Here is a 15255-nt window from a genome sequence, read left to right on the forward strand (position 1 = left end):
TCACAGCTCAGCTTCTTTTAAACAGCTCTGGTGAAATGAAAGATGCTTAATGATCAAGAGGGGCTACGTGGAGTGGGCATGGCCGATACACACATACACACATGCATTGATTTATATATGTAGATATAAATCTAATATATAAAGCTCAAAGTGTGTATGTATGTATGTATGTATGAATGAATGTATGTGTGTGTATGTGTGTGTATGTCCGGGATACGCATCCGCACCGTCACAGCTACAGCCACAAAATTTGGCACAGTCACACGTCTGGACCCCGAGAGCGTCCTAAGCTATGATGTGAGGCGCAATTTTAACCACGCGTGTTCCAATTCACCAAACAATTTTGCTCTCATCTACATACTGGGGAAAAAGTGTGTGCGCATCAAGCCCCACCCCTCATTATGATGTCATAATGTCCCTATTTGCATACTGGGGAAGCAGTGTGTGCGTATCAAGCCCCGCCCCTCATTATGATGTCACAATGGTTGCCATGGCGACACTGATGTCATCATAGTTTGCAAGCCCTGCCGCCGCTCATTATGATGACATAATGGTTGACTATGGGATGGAGGATGTGTGATGGGTATATGGGCACTGGACTATGGGATGGAGGATATGTATGACGGGTATATGGGCACGGGACTATGGGATGGCAGATATGTATATGGGCACAGGACTATGGGATGGAGGATGTGTGATGGTTATATGGGCACTTGACTATGGGATGGAGGATATATTTGACGGGTATATGGGCACGGGACTATGGGATGGCGGATATGTATGATGGGTATATGGGCACGGGACTATGGGATGGAGGATGTGCGATGGGTATATGGGCACTTGCCTATGGGATGGAGGATATGTATGATGGGTATATGGGCACGGGACTAAGGGATGGAGGATGTGTGATGGGTATATGGGCACTGGACTATGGGATGTAGGATATGTATGACGGGTATATGGGCACGGGACTATGAGATGGCGGATATGTATGATGGGTATATGGGCACGGGACTATGGGATGGAGGATATGTATGATGGGTATATGGGCATGGGACTATGAGATGAAGGATGTGTGATGGGTATATAGGCACTCGACTATGGGATGGTGAATATGTATGATGGGTATATTGGCATGGGACCATGGGATGGAGAATATGTATGATGGGTATATGGGCATGGGACTATGGGATGGAGAATATGTATGATGGGTATATGGGCACTTGACTATGGGATGGAGGATATGTATGATGGGTATATGGGCACGGGCCTATGGGATCGTGGATATGTATGATGGGTATATGGGCACGGGACTATGGGATGGAGGATAATTATAATTTGCTATAACTAACCACAGTTAGTTACTATGCCCGAGGAGCGACGGGCTCTTCAGCTAGTATTATATATATTACATATATACTGTATATATAATATATTATGGCTATATATACTATATGTACTGTATTATATACAGATAGGTCCATATATATTTGGACAGAGACAACATTTTTCAAATTTTGGTTCTATACATTACCACAATGAATTTTAAACAAAACAATTCAGATGCAGTTGAAGTTCAGACTTTCAGCTTTCATTTGAGGGTATCCACATTAAAATTGGATGAAGGGTTTAGGAGTTTCAGCTCCTTAACATGTGCCACCCTGTTTTCAAAGGGCCCAAAAGTAATTGGACAATTGACTCCAAGGCTATTTCATGGACAGGTTTGGGCAAACCCTTTGTTATGTCATTCTCAATTAAGCAGATAAAAGGCCTGGAGTTGATTTGAGGTGTGGTGCTTGCATTTGGAAGGTTTTGCTGTGAAGGAAACATGCGGTCAAAGGAGCTCTCCATGCAGGTGAAACAAGCCATCCTTAAGCTGCAAAAACAGAAAAAAACCCATCCGAGAAATTGCTACAACATTAGGAGTGGCAAAATCTACAGTTTGGTACATCCTGAGAAAGAAAGAAAGAATCAAGCACTGGTGAACTCATCAATGCAAAAAAGACCTGGGCGCCCACGGAAGACAACAGTGGTGGATGATCGCAGAATAATCTCCATGGTGAAGAGAAGCCCCTTCACAACAGCCAACCAAGTGAACAACACTCTCCAGGAGGTAGGCGTATCAATATCCAAATCTACCATAAAGAGAAGACTGCATGAAAGTAAATACAGAGGGTTCACCGCACGGTGCAAGCCACTCATAAGCATCAAGAATCAAAAGGCTAGACTGGACTTTGCTAAAAAACATCTAAAAAAGCCAGCACAGTTCTGGAAGAACATTCTTTGGACAGATGAAACCAAGATCAACCTCTACCAGAATGATGGAAAAATAAAAGTATGGCGAAGGCGTGGTACATCTCATGATCCAAAGCATACCACATCATCTGTAAAACACGGAGGAGGCAGTGTGATGGCTTGGGCATGCATGGCTGCCAGTGGCACTGGGTCACTAGTGTTTATTGATGTGACACAGGACAGAAGCAGCCTAATGAATTCTGAGGTATTCAGAGCCATACTGTGTGCTCAGATCCAGCCAAATGTTGCCAAACTGATTGATCGTCGTTTCATACTACAGATGGACAAGGACCCAAAACATAAAGCCAAAGCAACCCAGGAGTTTATTATAGCAAAGAAGTGGAATATTCTTGAATAGCCAAGTCAGTCACCTGATCTCAACCCAATTGAGCATGCATTTCACTTGTTAAAGACTAAACTTCAGACAGAAAGGCCCATAAACAAACAGCAACTGAAAACCACCACAGTGAAGGCCTGGCAGAGCATCAAAAAGGAGGAAACACAGCGTCTGGTGATGTCCATGAGTTCAAGACTTCAGGCAGTCATTGCCAACAAGGGTTTTCAACCAAGTACTAGAAATTAACATTTTATTTATAAATATTTAATCTGTCCAATTACTTTTGGTCCCTTTAAAACCAGGGTGGCACATGTTAAGGAGCTGAAACTCCTAAACCCTTCATCCAATTTTAATGTGGATACCCTCAAATGAAAGCTGAAAGTCTGAGCTTCAACTGCATCTGAATTGTTTTGTTTAAAATTCATTGTGGTAATGTCTAGAGCCAAAATTAGAAAAATGCTGTCTCTGTCCAAATATATATGGACCTAACTGTACATGTTTTATGTGTGTGTATATGCATTATATGTATATACTGTATATAAATATTATATATTAGATGTACCGTATATATATATTATGCATATATGTATGTGTGTCACTGACATGTATATATATATATATATATATATATAGTGAAAAAAATAAAGGGAACACTTCCATTTGCAGCAGGCTGTTTGTGTTCCTTTTATTTCTTTGAGCAGTACAGTACAGTTTTTTAACAATGCTATTTTAACATAGAGAGAACTGCTGTATGTAAAACCTTTTGTTAAAATTGCATTGCATACCGATTGCGTACACATGTCATCCGGATGTTCCGTGGAGAAATCACATGGAAATTGCATGACACTCGCGTAGCACTCATTCTTTTTTTTGTCTGGAAATCGGACCGTTTTTTTTTCCTCGCAAATGGGTATGAGCCCTTAGATCAAATTCTGTAAAATCTTAGAATCAGTAGCAGCTAAAATTTTACCTTAGTAAAGGACACAAACAAATAATTAAGAAATCATTTGCTTTATTTCATTACTCATATGAACCAGATGGAGAACAGAACAGCAAATAAAATCAGTGAACAATCTGTTAGCCAGCGTATTGCTCTACACATAATCTTTTGATTGTTACCTTATACACACTTTTTTGTGTTCACTTAGAATATTAGGCATCCACTAATGTTCATCTGTATTTTGCATCTATGTGACATCTATAATATCTTTGGTACAATAAACCATCGGTGCCATCCCGCAATGAATTGGTGTTTTAATCAAATAAAATACGGTATATTTCTCCTGGGATACGTCCTAAACAGCAGCTCTTATACTAACGGCTAAGCAGTTACATTGTTATACTTTTATATGTATCTGTAGGTATTTTATGATTATTCCACTTTAAAGCTTTACTTAGAAACTCTTGGCATACAGACCTAGTTTATGTTTCTACTTCTCTTTGTGAGCTGCAATGAATAGCACGTTCTTATAGTCCATAAGGTCACTCACAACCGTTCTCTTCTTAACCTTACAGGTATCAATAGCAAAACCTTCTTCAACTAGAACTTTCCTGGCAAAATCCTCATCAAATTTGAGCATATGGAACTTGTCTTTCCCGATTGTAATATATGTTGCATCTAAAACTGCAATAAATATGAGATGTCCTCCAGGTTTCAGCAACTTTGAGATCTTCCTAAGATAATTTTTAAGTTCATCTTGATTTTTGCTAATAAATTCTAAGAACCAAGCAATGATGATGCAATCTGCTGGTGGTAGATCTATCGGTTCTACGATATTTTCTTTTTCGAAGTCACATTTCACAACATGTCGAAGGGCTGTTCGCAAGTTCCCATCTTTGTCCTGAAACTGGTCACTAAAATAAATGGAAACATAAAGAATGTGATTGTATCACAGCCATTTTTATTAGGAAAGCATTAGGGCCCAACAGGAGTCAATGGTTAGAACTGGACTACTGGTTTTTAATTTTTGGGAAAGGCTTAAATTTAACAAAGATTGCTGCACTGCATTTTAGTTTTGAAAGTTCAGACTATGTTTGGGTGACTATGTGTGATGCATGCCCTGGGAGCTTCAGTAGTATACATATACTAAAAGTATTCATAAGCCTGCATTCACTCAATGGGGACAAAAAAAATATGTGATAATCTCTTTCAACAAAACTTTTTTAACTGCATTCAAAACAGTGGAAAACTGCACAGATGGTGCTTAATCCTCAGCTATGGGAAGAGGGGGAGAGTATGTTTGGGTGACTATGTGTGATGCATACCCTGGGAGCTTCAGTAGTATACGTATACTAAAAGTATCCATAAGCCTGCATTTTGATACATGTGATACATAGATGTGTTGTGATGTTTTGTGTATAAATATGTGATTCTTCAGATGTTGTATTAGTCTAGCCCGATGAAGAGACCTGAGTAGTCTCGAAAGCTTGCAATGTGTTACCTTTTAATGGCTAACTGAAAAGATGGTATCAACCACTGAGGACTCTCAATTCTGAATATTCTTTCATAAGCCTGCATTCACTCAACGGGGACAAAAAAAAGTAATAATCTCTTTCAACAAAACTTTTTTAACTGCATACAAAACAGTGGAAAACTGCACAGATGGTCCTCAGCTTTGGGAAGAGGGGGAGAGTATGTAGGAAAGCCAGGTGGGACAGAGTATATGTGAAATCCCATTATTGCTTTGCTTTCCTTGGAAAAGGAATGTGATTTTTGTTATGTATATTCCAGAACAAGGCTGGTTTCCTTTAAAGAGTTGTGCAAGTTTATGGAGTCCAACAATCCTCACACTGTCTGTACACAAGAATCCGGTGCCTATGAAAAGTCTAATGCCCACCTGAGAGAGTGAATGCCTACAATTGGTACCGTATATTGTTTTTCAAATTGTGGCTAATGAGTGATATTTGTCACTATATCAGTGGCATACATGGAGGCAAATGCAGAGCTGTACTTATGGGAATCTCTTGATTATACCTCTGACTCAAATGTGTGGTGATAACAGGCATACTGTGTCATTTCAGAAGAATTCAGTGATTCAATCTTTTCAACCAAATTGCTAAAAGTAGACATTTTTACTGACAGTTGAAATTTCAATAGAATAACATTTTAAAATAGGGTTGGTGGAAGACATACAATATTTTACATGTTTTCGTTTTGTTTGTAGACTACAAGTACAATATATTTCACCTTTTTCCTTCTATGTCTGCATGATGTTTCGCAGCATGGTCCCACTCAAATGCTCCTGTACGTTCATGCATCCATCTTTTCAGCTCCATGATGCATCTGTCATTGGCCTTCAGCACAATGATATGTTTAAAGAATTCACAGACGGCGTATAAGTGGTGAATTGCGGAACTAGCACTGACCTTAATCAAAATGTCTCCTTTAATGTGACCTGCAGAAAAAATGTCTGAATATTGTCATATGCATACAAGAGGAAGTCATGATTTGTTGTTATCTATATTCACTATGTCCACTATACATATCCTAAAAAGGTTATCTACTACAAGAACAATCGCTTCTTAAATGAAGTAGACCCCCTTGCAAAATAAAAACACCTACAGCTCATCAGTGGCCACTTATTGTTATGGCAGGCGGAACGCACCAAATTCTAAAATAATAGTAGGTGCGTTCACAGCCCAGGGTCCACCGTGCAGAGGTGGTACACTGCTGCTAGGTAATGGCGGGAGTATAAAGCGGGGAGGAAAGGTCACACGTGGGTTAACGTCACCCAGTGTAAACAGGAGCGAACTCTGTTAACTCACAGAGCCGCACTACCGCTGAACATAAATGCCGGAGCCTGTTTAGCTCACAGAGCCCGGCCAATGAGCGCACAGAAAGCAGTCACAGAACTCTACCCCAAGGACACGGGGTCAGAGTCCCTCTAGACCTTCTGAGCGCGTGGCATCGCAACTGCGGACGCCGCTATAGACGCTGACTACTGAGTGTAGAGCACATGCACTGAGGTGTGCCAAGTCACTGATGGCGACTGATGCCTGTCTAAGGGTACCGTTACACTTAGCGATGCACCAGCGATCCCGACAACGATATGGATCGCTGGTGCATCGCTAAGTGGTCGCTAGTGAGCTGCCAAACAGGCAGATCTCACCAGCGACATCGCAGGGGTCGGGGGTCGCTACTTACCTGTCAGACGCGGCGATCCTGATGTCCTCTCACCCGCCTCCATGCCTCGCTCGTCAGCGCCAAAGGAAGTCCAGCAGGAAGTGGCCGACGAGGAATGGTCCAGGAGCTTCTCGCGCGACCAGCGATAATCAGCGGGGGAGACGGTCGGAGGTAAGTATCACATGCAGCGATATCGCTAGCAATATCGCTGCAACGTCACAAAATCGGTGACTTTACAGCGATATTGCTAGCGATATAGCAGTGTGTAACGGGGGCTTTAGACTCTGTCCTACCTTCACCTGAGCCTGGGCGCTTAACAGGCTAGGCTGCACAACACATGCGTACCAAGGGTAGGGGTTTCTTAATGAGTCATTCACCAGAGACATTCATACATGCATAAAACATTCACTCCTCATAGTCTGATAATGCAGTCTATACTAGCGCATGGCCGAGCGGCCATGCAAACCTTTTATAGCCGTATGTTTCCGGGACCTTCCTGGCTTTTTGGATGGACCAATCTGAGCTGGAGAAGAACCTGAGCACATGACCTTCGATCTCCAATGGGAGATCACTCCACGGGCATGCTCAGTGGATCGACAGGAGGACTAAGTACCTGGAGAGACTCGCTGCTGACCAGCATGCGCTGCTATAGTTGGACCAGAGGTGGCAGCAGCAACCAAACCCACGGAGCTAGATTGGGCAGAGCGCCAGGACCAACGACTCTGCTGAGCAACCTCCTCTGTGGCTGGAGAGGAATCGGAGACCGCCGGAATCAAGGCTCGGGATTCCCGCTGTGCAGCGAGAGGAACCCGACGCCTAACACTTATGGGCTGCTGCGCTGTCACTTCCTTTGGATAATTGCAACAAGAGAGAACACAGCACACCTCTAATCCCTTCCCACCCATGAATATGTACTAGTTATCCATTTACTGCACAGCTGGAAGATCACAAAACTATTAAGACCTGCTGTCCATTTAATGCACTTACATGGTACGGGCTCAGGATCTATAACGTACAGCATGGCCTCATCTTCTGAATAAATATATATATATTTATTTGTATATGAAAAAAATATTATATATACACATATTCTGCATCACCACATCTGTAAAAGTCCTAGCTATCGAAATATGGCCCCAATACCTCTAAAGATAAAAAGCAAAATCAAAATAACAGAATTACAGCTTTCCAGTTGTTGGTAATCTATAAAAATAAATTCAGTAAGAAGCAATCAAAATGTCATATTTACAAAATTAAAAACATCAGATGATCATGTAAAAAACAAACCCTCACCTAGCTCAATCGGTGAGAAAATGAAAACATTACGAGTCTTGGAAATAGTCAACACAAGCGAATATTATTTTTTTTTTACAAATTTCATCATTTTTGTCACCATTTAAAATATAGAAAAAAAAGACAAGTTTGGTGTCACAATAACTGTACTGACCGGTAGAATCATATTGCCGAGTTATTTTTACACTCTGGATCAACGCATACAACAGCGTGTTGAAGTTCCCACCAATATTCACCAACTTCACACAGCCATTAAAGAGGAGAGGACCAACATTCCAGAGGCCACAATTAATAACCTTATCAACTCTATGCAAAGGAGATTTCCTGTACTGCATCAGGCAAATGGTGGTCATACCAGATACTCACTAGTTTTCTGCCCCTTCCCTCCGCAAAGACCTTTTGTGTACGTATAAAAAGTCTTAGATCTTTGAGTTCAGCTCATGAAAAATGGGAGCAAAAACAAATTCGTTACATTTACATTTTTGTTCAGTTTAGAAAGATTAATAAACCACGTACCCTCTGCAAAAGTTTTTGTAAGATTTTCAAGGGGAAATATTATGGAATCATCACCAAAAATCATTTCAGGTTTATCTGAAAAATAAGTTTCCAGATTTTGTCTGGCATCAAAGACATCTTCATGGTAGATCTTATAGTTAGAGGAATCCATTGTGTAGTCTTATGTCACGGATGAGTTGCTTGTCTCTACGAGTCTGTTGAGGTCTTTATATAATTTGCAACGCTTCTAAGAATTAATTATCAGGTGATGAGTCTTGCATCTTAACGTAAGAGTCATGGGATTACCGTATATTCACGTGGAATTTGTATGATCTTTCTATAAACAAGTTGGTTTTAGAGTATGTGCAAACAATGTTTTATTCAGGCGGGCAAAACAGTGACATTTTTCAAGGAAGACGCTTCAGGATACAAGAATTTTTTTTTCCTGAATTGTCTTTTTTTTTTTTACTATATTTTGGTTATTTTCAGAGCGCTTTTTCCATATTTTTGGGGGCTTTTTTTACTTGCCTTTTCCAGATGATTTTTTTTTACTTCATCCAACAATGAAAAAAACGCTTTCAACTTTTTAAACAAAAATGTTGTCAAAATGCTAACAATATGCCCGACATCTTATGGGTGTCTCTTGAACCTTGCTATTGACTTGCTTCAGAGCAGAAAATGCCTAGAGAATGATCTTCTCATTTCTTGTAATCACTGAACTGCTTGCTCACTCCCAACATGCACCGAACATCTCATTAACATATATGAATAGAGAACAATTTTTCACAAACTTAGCCATGGAGTTAAGGGGGCTTTACACATAGCGATATCTCTAGCGATATCACTAAAGCGTCACTGATTTTGTGACGCAGCAGCGATATCGCTAGCGATATTGCTACATGTGATACCTCCGACTGGCTCCCCACTGGTTATCGGTGATCGTGCGAAATCGGCCTGGTCCATTTCTCGTCGTCGGCTTCCTGCTGGCGCCGACGAGCGAGACATGAATACGGGGGGAAGACGGTGATCATTGCCGCGTCTGAAAGGTACAGAAAGTACAACCGCCGAGCATCGCTACATCGCTAGCGAGATCTGCCTGTTTGGCAGCTCACTAGCGACCATTTAGCGATGCACCAGCGATCCTGACCGGGTCGTATCATGGTCGGGATCGCTGGTGCATCGCTAAATGTAAAGGGGCCTTTAGACACTAAAGGCACAATAAGTCTTTATAAGGGCTATGTCCGCTGCAAGGTGCTGAACTTGGTTTGATCTGTCATTTTGTGCTAACAAACCCTCTTTAACATTTATAACTACTGTGTTAAGATTCATTCACTAAGTGTGATGAGTGGCAGCTAAGTTATCCATTCTCGGGTATGGGTGTGCTGAGCTGTCAGTATCATGATAGACAGGTCATTCATCCAATCTGAGGCTGCATGCTGAGCTGTCAGTGTGGTGAGTGACAGTCAACTCACCTAATCAGGGCCTGGACATGCTGGGTGTGGCACCCAAGAGTCCGGTTGCCACAGTGACATTGCATCCCTTTTAAGGTTGATGTCATGCCTGGAGGCAGGGGGTCTCCATGATAAGCAATACACAGCATGCATCACAATTCTGACTCCAGGCCAGAGAGGGGAGCTCTAGATCTGACTTCAGGGGAGCTGTTCTCTCCGGTCAAGGAGGAGGAGTCAGTTAATTTTGTTGAGAAGTTGGACTGTGGAGAGGAAAGGGAGAGGAGCGGAATTCTGGAGAATTGAAGCTACATGGAGCTGACCCCGAAGCGAAGCGGAGCGCTGACAAAAAAGATGCCAGAATACTAGGCTGGGTGGGTGCTGTACGCACACAGACAGCCGAATCTCCAGGGCAGGGGACGGCAAGCTCCCTGGCCACACCAAACACCCGGAGGCACTGCAGCAGACCAAGAGCCCGGGGCTGACAGTGAAAAGGCAGTGTCTGTGATAGGCTCACGCTGTCTGCCATACAGGTTAAAATCAACACGCAGGAGAGGATGGCAGCTTAGATACAGGCAGCAGTAACCCAAAAAGAGAGCGCAGCAGAAAGGTCCCCAACCCCACCTGGAAGGGTGGACCCCCTGAATGCCTCTAGGCTAGCCGAACTATTTCTGTCATCTGTAACTGGTACCCCGGATTGCATTTTCATTTACCAAGAAGTAAAAGGTAAAGAAAACTGCACTTCTCTGTGTCCCTTACTTATTCTCTGCACCCCAACGTTCACCACCACCTGAACAGTCAAACACATTTGCCCTGGGGCCCCGCTCTATACCATATAACTATCCGCCATTTTATTACACGGCCAGGACCACAGAAATGGATCACGGCCCTGTGACCTCCCCCAAGGAAATGTCCAGCCCAATTCCGAGTACCCCCTGGCTCTGGCGGGCATGTCAATTTGGTGTCACAAACAGGATTTCTCAGCCCGGAACCACCGGGTCCTGTGTTCTATAAACTTTATTGAATTGTTTGGTATCCGTCATTATCACGCCGCGCAGCGTTCAGAAAGGAGGAGGCCCCGAACTGGAACCCCTGTGCGCTTGATTCTGTTATGAGCGGTGGAATGCACTAAATAAAATTATAAATAAAGTGCGTTCACCGCTCGGGGTCCACCGTGCGGTAGTTGGTAAAACCGCTGCTAGATGGTTGCAGAGCTATCAGGCGGTGAAGGGCACAGGGTTTGGACGAGACCCAGATGCAGAAAGCAAGCTCTGTTGAACACACAGAGCTGCAAGCATAAAGACATATAAAGTAATGCTGGAGCGAGCTCAGTTTTACTCACAGAGCTGCAAACACAAAGACAAGCTCTGTTGCACTTCCAGAGCTGCAAGCATACACAAGCTCTGTTTTACTCACAGAGCTGCAAGCACATACAAACTCTGTTTCACCCACAGAGCTGCAAGCATACATACATGTGTAATAACGCTGAGTCTGTTTTTAGACTCACAGAGTCTCAGCGAAAGTGTCACGGTATTTACAGTCACAGAAGTAGCCTTCGGCAGCAGGACTACTCCCTCTAGACCTACCGTTTGTTAAGACACGAGGCGTCGCAACTGCGGGCGCGGGTATAGGCTGCAACTGCAGCGCGGCGAGGGCCACAGGCAAGACACTGCAAACTGCTGGCGCAACGCAGACGCTAAGCTGCTGAAAAGGTATAGCTGGAGCGCGCTGGCGCTAGCGCTGCTACTGGCGGCTGCCCAATCACTCACACAATCGTAATTTCAGAGGGAAGGGGTTTCATAATAAGTCATCCACCAGTCCAAGCATCCATCACCATACACACAGCAGCAAGTATGAGTATACTAGCGCATGGCGGAACGGCCATGCACACTTTTTATAGCGTACGGGACCTGCCGGAAATCTCCAGAGCCCTGAGCTGAACCAATGGAATCAGGAGCAGGACCTGAGCACCTGACTACTGAACTCCAATGGGAACTCATTCCACGAGCATGCTCAGAAGCTGGCTGTCACACTCGCGCCTTGGCTGAATGGCGCGAGCCGGGGGTTGTGGCCCCACTGTGCCACAGACCAGACTACCCTGGAAGGGGCGTGACTGCGACAGCTACCCTGGTCTTCACTGGAGGCTCTGATGGTGAGGTCAGGCTTGTGCGGCAGATAGCTGTCGGGTGCCACTCCAGGGTGGTGTCTGGCTGTGGCTGCTGATCCCACTTGGAGACAAGTCACTTGGACAGATGTGACTGACAGGCAGACTGAGACACAGGGCAAAAAGGTACGACAGATACAGGGCAAGCAGGCGTGGCTTGGAGACACTGGGCAAACAGGCACGGCTTGAGACACAGGACAGGCGGGCACGGCTTGAGACACAGGACAGGCGGGCACGGCTTGAGACACAGGACAGGCGGGCACGGCTTGAGACACAGGACAGGCGGGCACGGCTTGAGACACAGGACAGGCGGGCACGGCTTGAGACACAGGACAGGCGGGCACGGCTTGAGACACAGGACAGGCGGGCACGGCTTGAGACACAGGACAGGCGGGCACGGCTTGAGACACAGGACAGGCGGGCACGGCTTGAGAAGGAACAGGTAGGGACCTGTTCACACAGCAAGTGCAGGTTTGGATGCAGGCAGGCAGGAGTGGAATATGAAGGAACAGGTTTGGACCTGTTCGCACAGGAGGTGCAGGTATGGATGCAGGCAGGCAGGAGTGGAATATGAAGGAACAGGTTTGGACCTGTTCACACAGGAGGTGCAGGTGAAGGCAGGAGTGGAGAGAGAAGCTGCAGAAAGAGGTTCTGCAGCGGCAGCAGGAGTAGAGAAAAGCTGAACCACAAGGTCTGTGGAGAGAAGCTGCATCAAGAGGTTCCACAGCAGCAGCAGGAATGGAGCAAAGCAGAACCACAAGGTCTGTGGAGAGAAGCTGCAGCAAGAGGTTCTGCAGCGGCAGCAGGACTGGAGCAAAGCAGAACCACAAGGTCTGTGGAGAGAAGCTGCAGCAAAGGGTTCTGCAGCAGCAATGGAGCAAAGCTGAACCACAAGGTCTGTGGAGAGAAGCTGCAGCAAGAGGTTCTGCAGTGGCAGCAGGAATGGAGCAAAGCTGAACCACAAGGTCTGTGGAGAGAAGCTGCAGCAAGAGGTTCTGCAGCGGCAGCAGGAGCCGTGCAGACAGAGCGGCTAGAGTGCAGATGCACAGATAGGGAGGACACAAGGAAAAACACAGCAAGGAAGGGAACCATGGACAAGGAGAAAGGGAGACTGATAGACAAAGGTAAGACTGAGTTCAGACAGAGACACAGACAAAGACACAAGGACCAAGACTCAAGGGCCAGGATATTCTGCCTCCTGGCAGGCGGACAGAGAAATGCTAGGCAAGGTACCAAGACACAAGAGTACGCATTAAGAGCCTTCAGAGAAGGCAGGATACAGAACAGGGCCTGGCTGGCTCAGCAGCAAGGAGCTAACTGAGTTTAGACATTGCACAGGCAATGTTTCAGTGGGAGTGGCGAAACTAAATAGTCAAGGGCTCCAGGTGATTGGTCAGGGACAGATTACCCAGGTGCATCCAGACTGCATAAGAACCAGAGAGTTCAGGCGCCGCCCCCTATACACACAGTCAGGAAACATGGAGAGCAAGCAGGAAAACAAGAGGCATAGCACATGGAGCTCAGGGCTGGCAACAGACAGATTTCACAGCATGGCTTGAAGCAGAAAGTAAGTTGGTGTGCGGGGGATGGGAGGCCATGCAGTGACGCCAGCAAGGTTGTTACACTGGCCGAAAGGACTTAGGCTACTTTCACACATCAGGTTTTCGGCGTCAGGCGCGATCCGGCGTCGTGCCGGATCCGGCAAATGTTTAGTAAAACCGGATGTGACGGATCCGGTTTTCTGCCGGATCCGTCTTTTTCTTGACAGACAAAACCGGATCCGTCTCATCCGGTTCATCCGTTTTTCTATCCGGTTTTCGACGGATTACGCCGGATCCGGTTTTTAAAATTGACCCTTGTGGCCTTCCGAACGGGATTGGCTACTGGAAAACTATATATAGCATGTTCCTACAGCCCTTCTTTGACAGGTTGTAGAGGAGAAAGTGCAGGTTGGAGAGAAGAGCAAGTTACTGGCGAAGATGGATGTTGTCATTGGAAATATTTTGAAGAATTTGGCGGATTTTATAGCGGAGGCGAATCGTTTGAGGGTGATTGTTCTGGAGAAGGAGAGAGCGAGACAGCAGCGCATCAGGCATCGTAGACGACGTTTGTAAATCCACCCCATCACAGCCAAGAGAATGACGCGTGGGGTCTATTCTACACTCTGCATGGACCTTCGACGAAACCCGGATAAATTTTTTGGATATGTTAGGATGAAAATGGAGAATTTTGATTACTTGGTGGAGCGCATTGCACACCTCATAAGAAAAGCGGACACCTATTGCCGCTTCTCTGTTTCACCCGCAGAGCGTCTGATGGTGACTTTAAGGTAAGCCACATTTATTGGATGTGATCGCATCAGAGCACACTTTCACTGCAATCTTGTTGGTGGTAGTTTGTATCTCCAAGTGTTATAGCTCAGTTTTGGTATGTAATGCTGTGATTTAAAACTAATTTATTGTTTTTAAATTCCCCACAGATTTCTTGCAACTGGAGAATCCCTTTCGTCACTGAATTTCCAGTACAGACTCAGGATTTCCACCATATCTGGAATTGTGAAGTACACATGCCGTGCACTGTGGGACTCCTTAGCTGAAGAGTTTTTACCAGAGCCCACAACAGAGAGGTGGATTGAAATTGCTGACAAGTTTCAACAGATATGTCAGTTTCCCAACTGCTTGGGCGCTGTGGACGGGAAACATATCCGCATTGTAAAGCCAGCTGGATCGGGATCGGAATATTTCAATTACGAGAAATATTTTTCAATTGTCCTCATGGCCATCGCTGACGCGGAATACAAATTTATTGCGGTTGATATTGGGGCCTATGGCCGCTCCAATGACTCTCAAGTTTTCAAACTGTCTGCCATGGGGCGTAAACTGTATGGAAACACCTTCCAGTTCCCACCACCTAGACCGCTGCCGCAAACATCTGGTCCACCTATGCCATTTGTCTGTGTAGGAGATGAAGCCTTCCAGCTGTCAGAACACCTTTTGAAACCATACTCTAGCAGAGGATTGACAAGACCAAAACGCATTTTTAATTACCGCCTCACAAGAGCAAGAAGAATGGTTGAATGTACCTTTGGTATTCTGACAGC

At 44.9% G+C, this 15255-nt stretch overlaps 1 protein-coding gene across 1 annotated transcript; it reads right to left on the reverse strand.

Moving 5' to 3' along the window:
- Nucleotides 1–3627: 3627 nt before the first annotated feature.
- On the reverse strand, nt 3628–8765 carry LOC141097708 (indolethylamine N-methyltransferase-like). The gene is made up of 3 exons (XM_073585085.1): nt 8565–8765; nt 5820–6027; nt 3628–4486 (listed from the first exon to the last, which is right to left on the reverse strand). Exons 1-3 carry the CDS (start codon nt 8713–8715, stop codon nt 4063–4065), a joined length of 783 nt encoding a protein of 260 aa, XP_073441186.1. The 5' UTR covers nt 8716–8765; the 3' UTR covers nt 3628–4062.
- Nucleotides 8766–15255: the final 6490 nt, after the last annotated feature.

This window comes from Dendrobates tinctorius, unplaced genomic scaffold (genome assembly GCF_039654945.1).
Source record: "Dendrobates tinctorius isolate UK_male_01 unplaced genomic scaffold, ASM3965494v1 ptg000086l, whole genome shotgun sequence".
Taxonomy (NCBI): domain Eukaryota; kingdom Metazoa; phylum Chordata; class Amphibia; order Anura; family Dendrobatidae; genus Dendrobates; species Dendrobates tinctorius.

Coding starts and splice junctions, on each gene's coding strand:
- LOC141097708 (XM_073585085.1), bottom strand. CDS start 8,715: ATGGATTCCTCTAACTATAAGATCTACCATGAAGATGTCTTTGATGCC. Junction 6,028..8,564: donor TACAAAAACTTTTGCAGAGG/GTACGTGGTTTA, acceptor TTTTTTCTGCAG/GTCACATTAAAGGAGACATT. Junction 4,487..5,819: donor GCAGACATAGAAGGAAAAAG/GTGAAATATATT, acceptor CATTTATTTTAG/TGACCAGTTTCAGGACAAAG.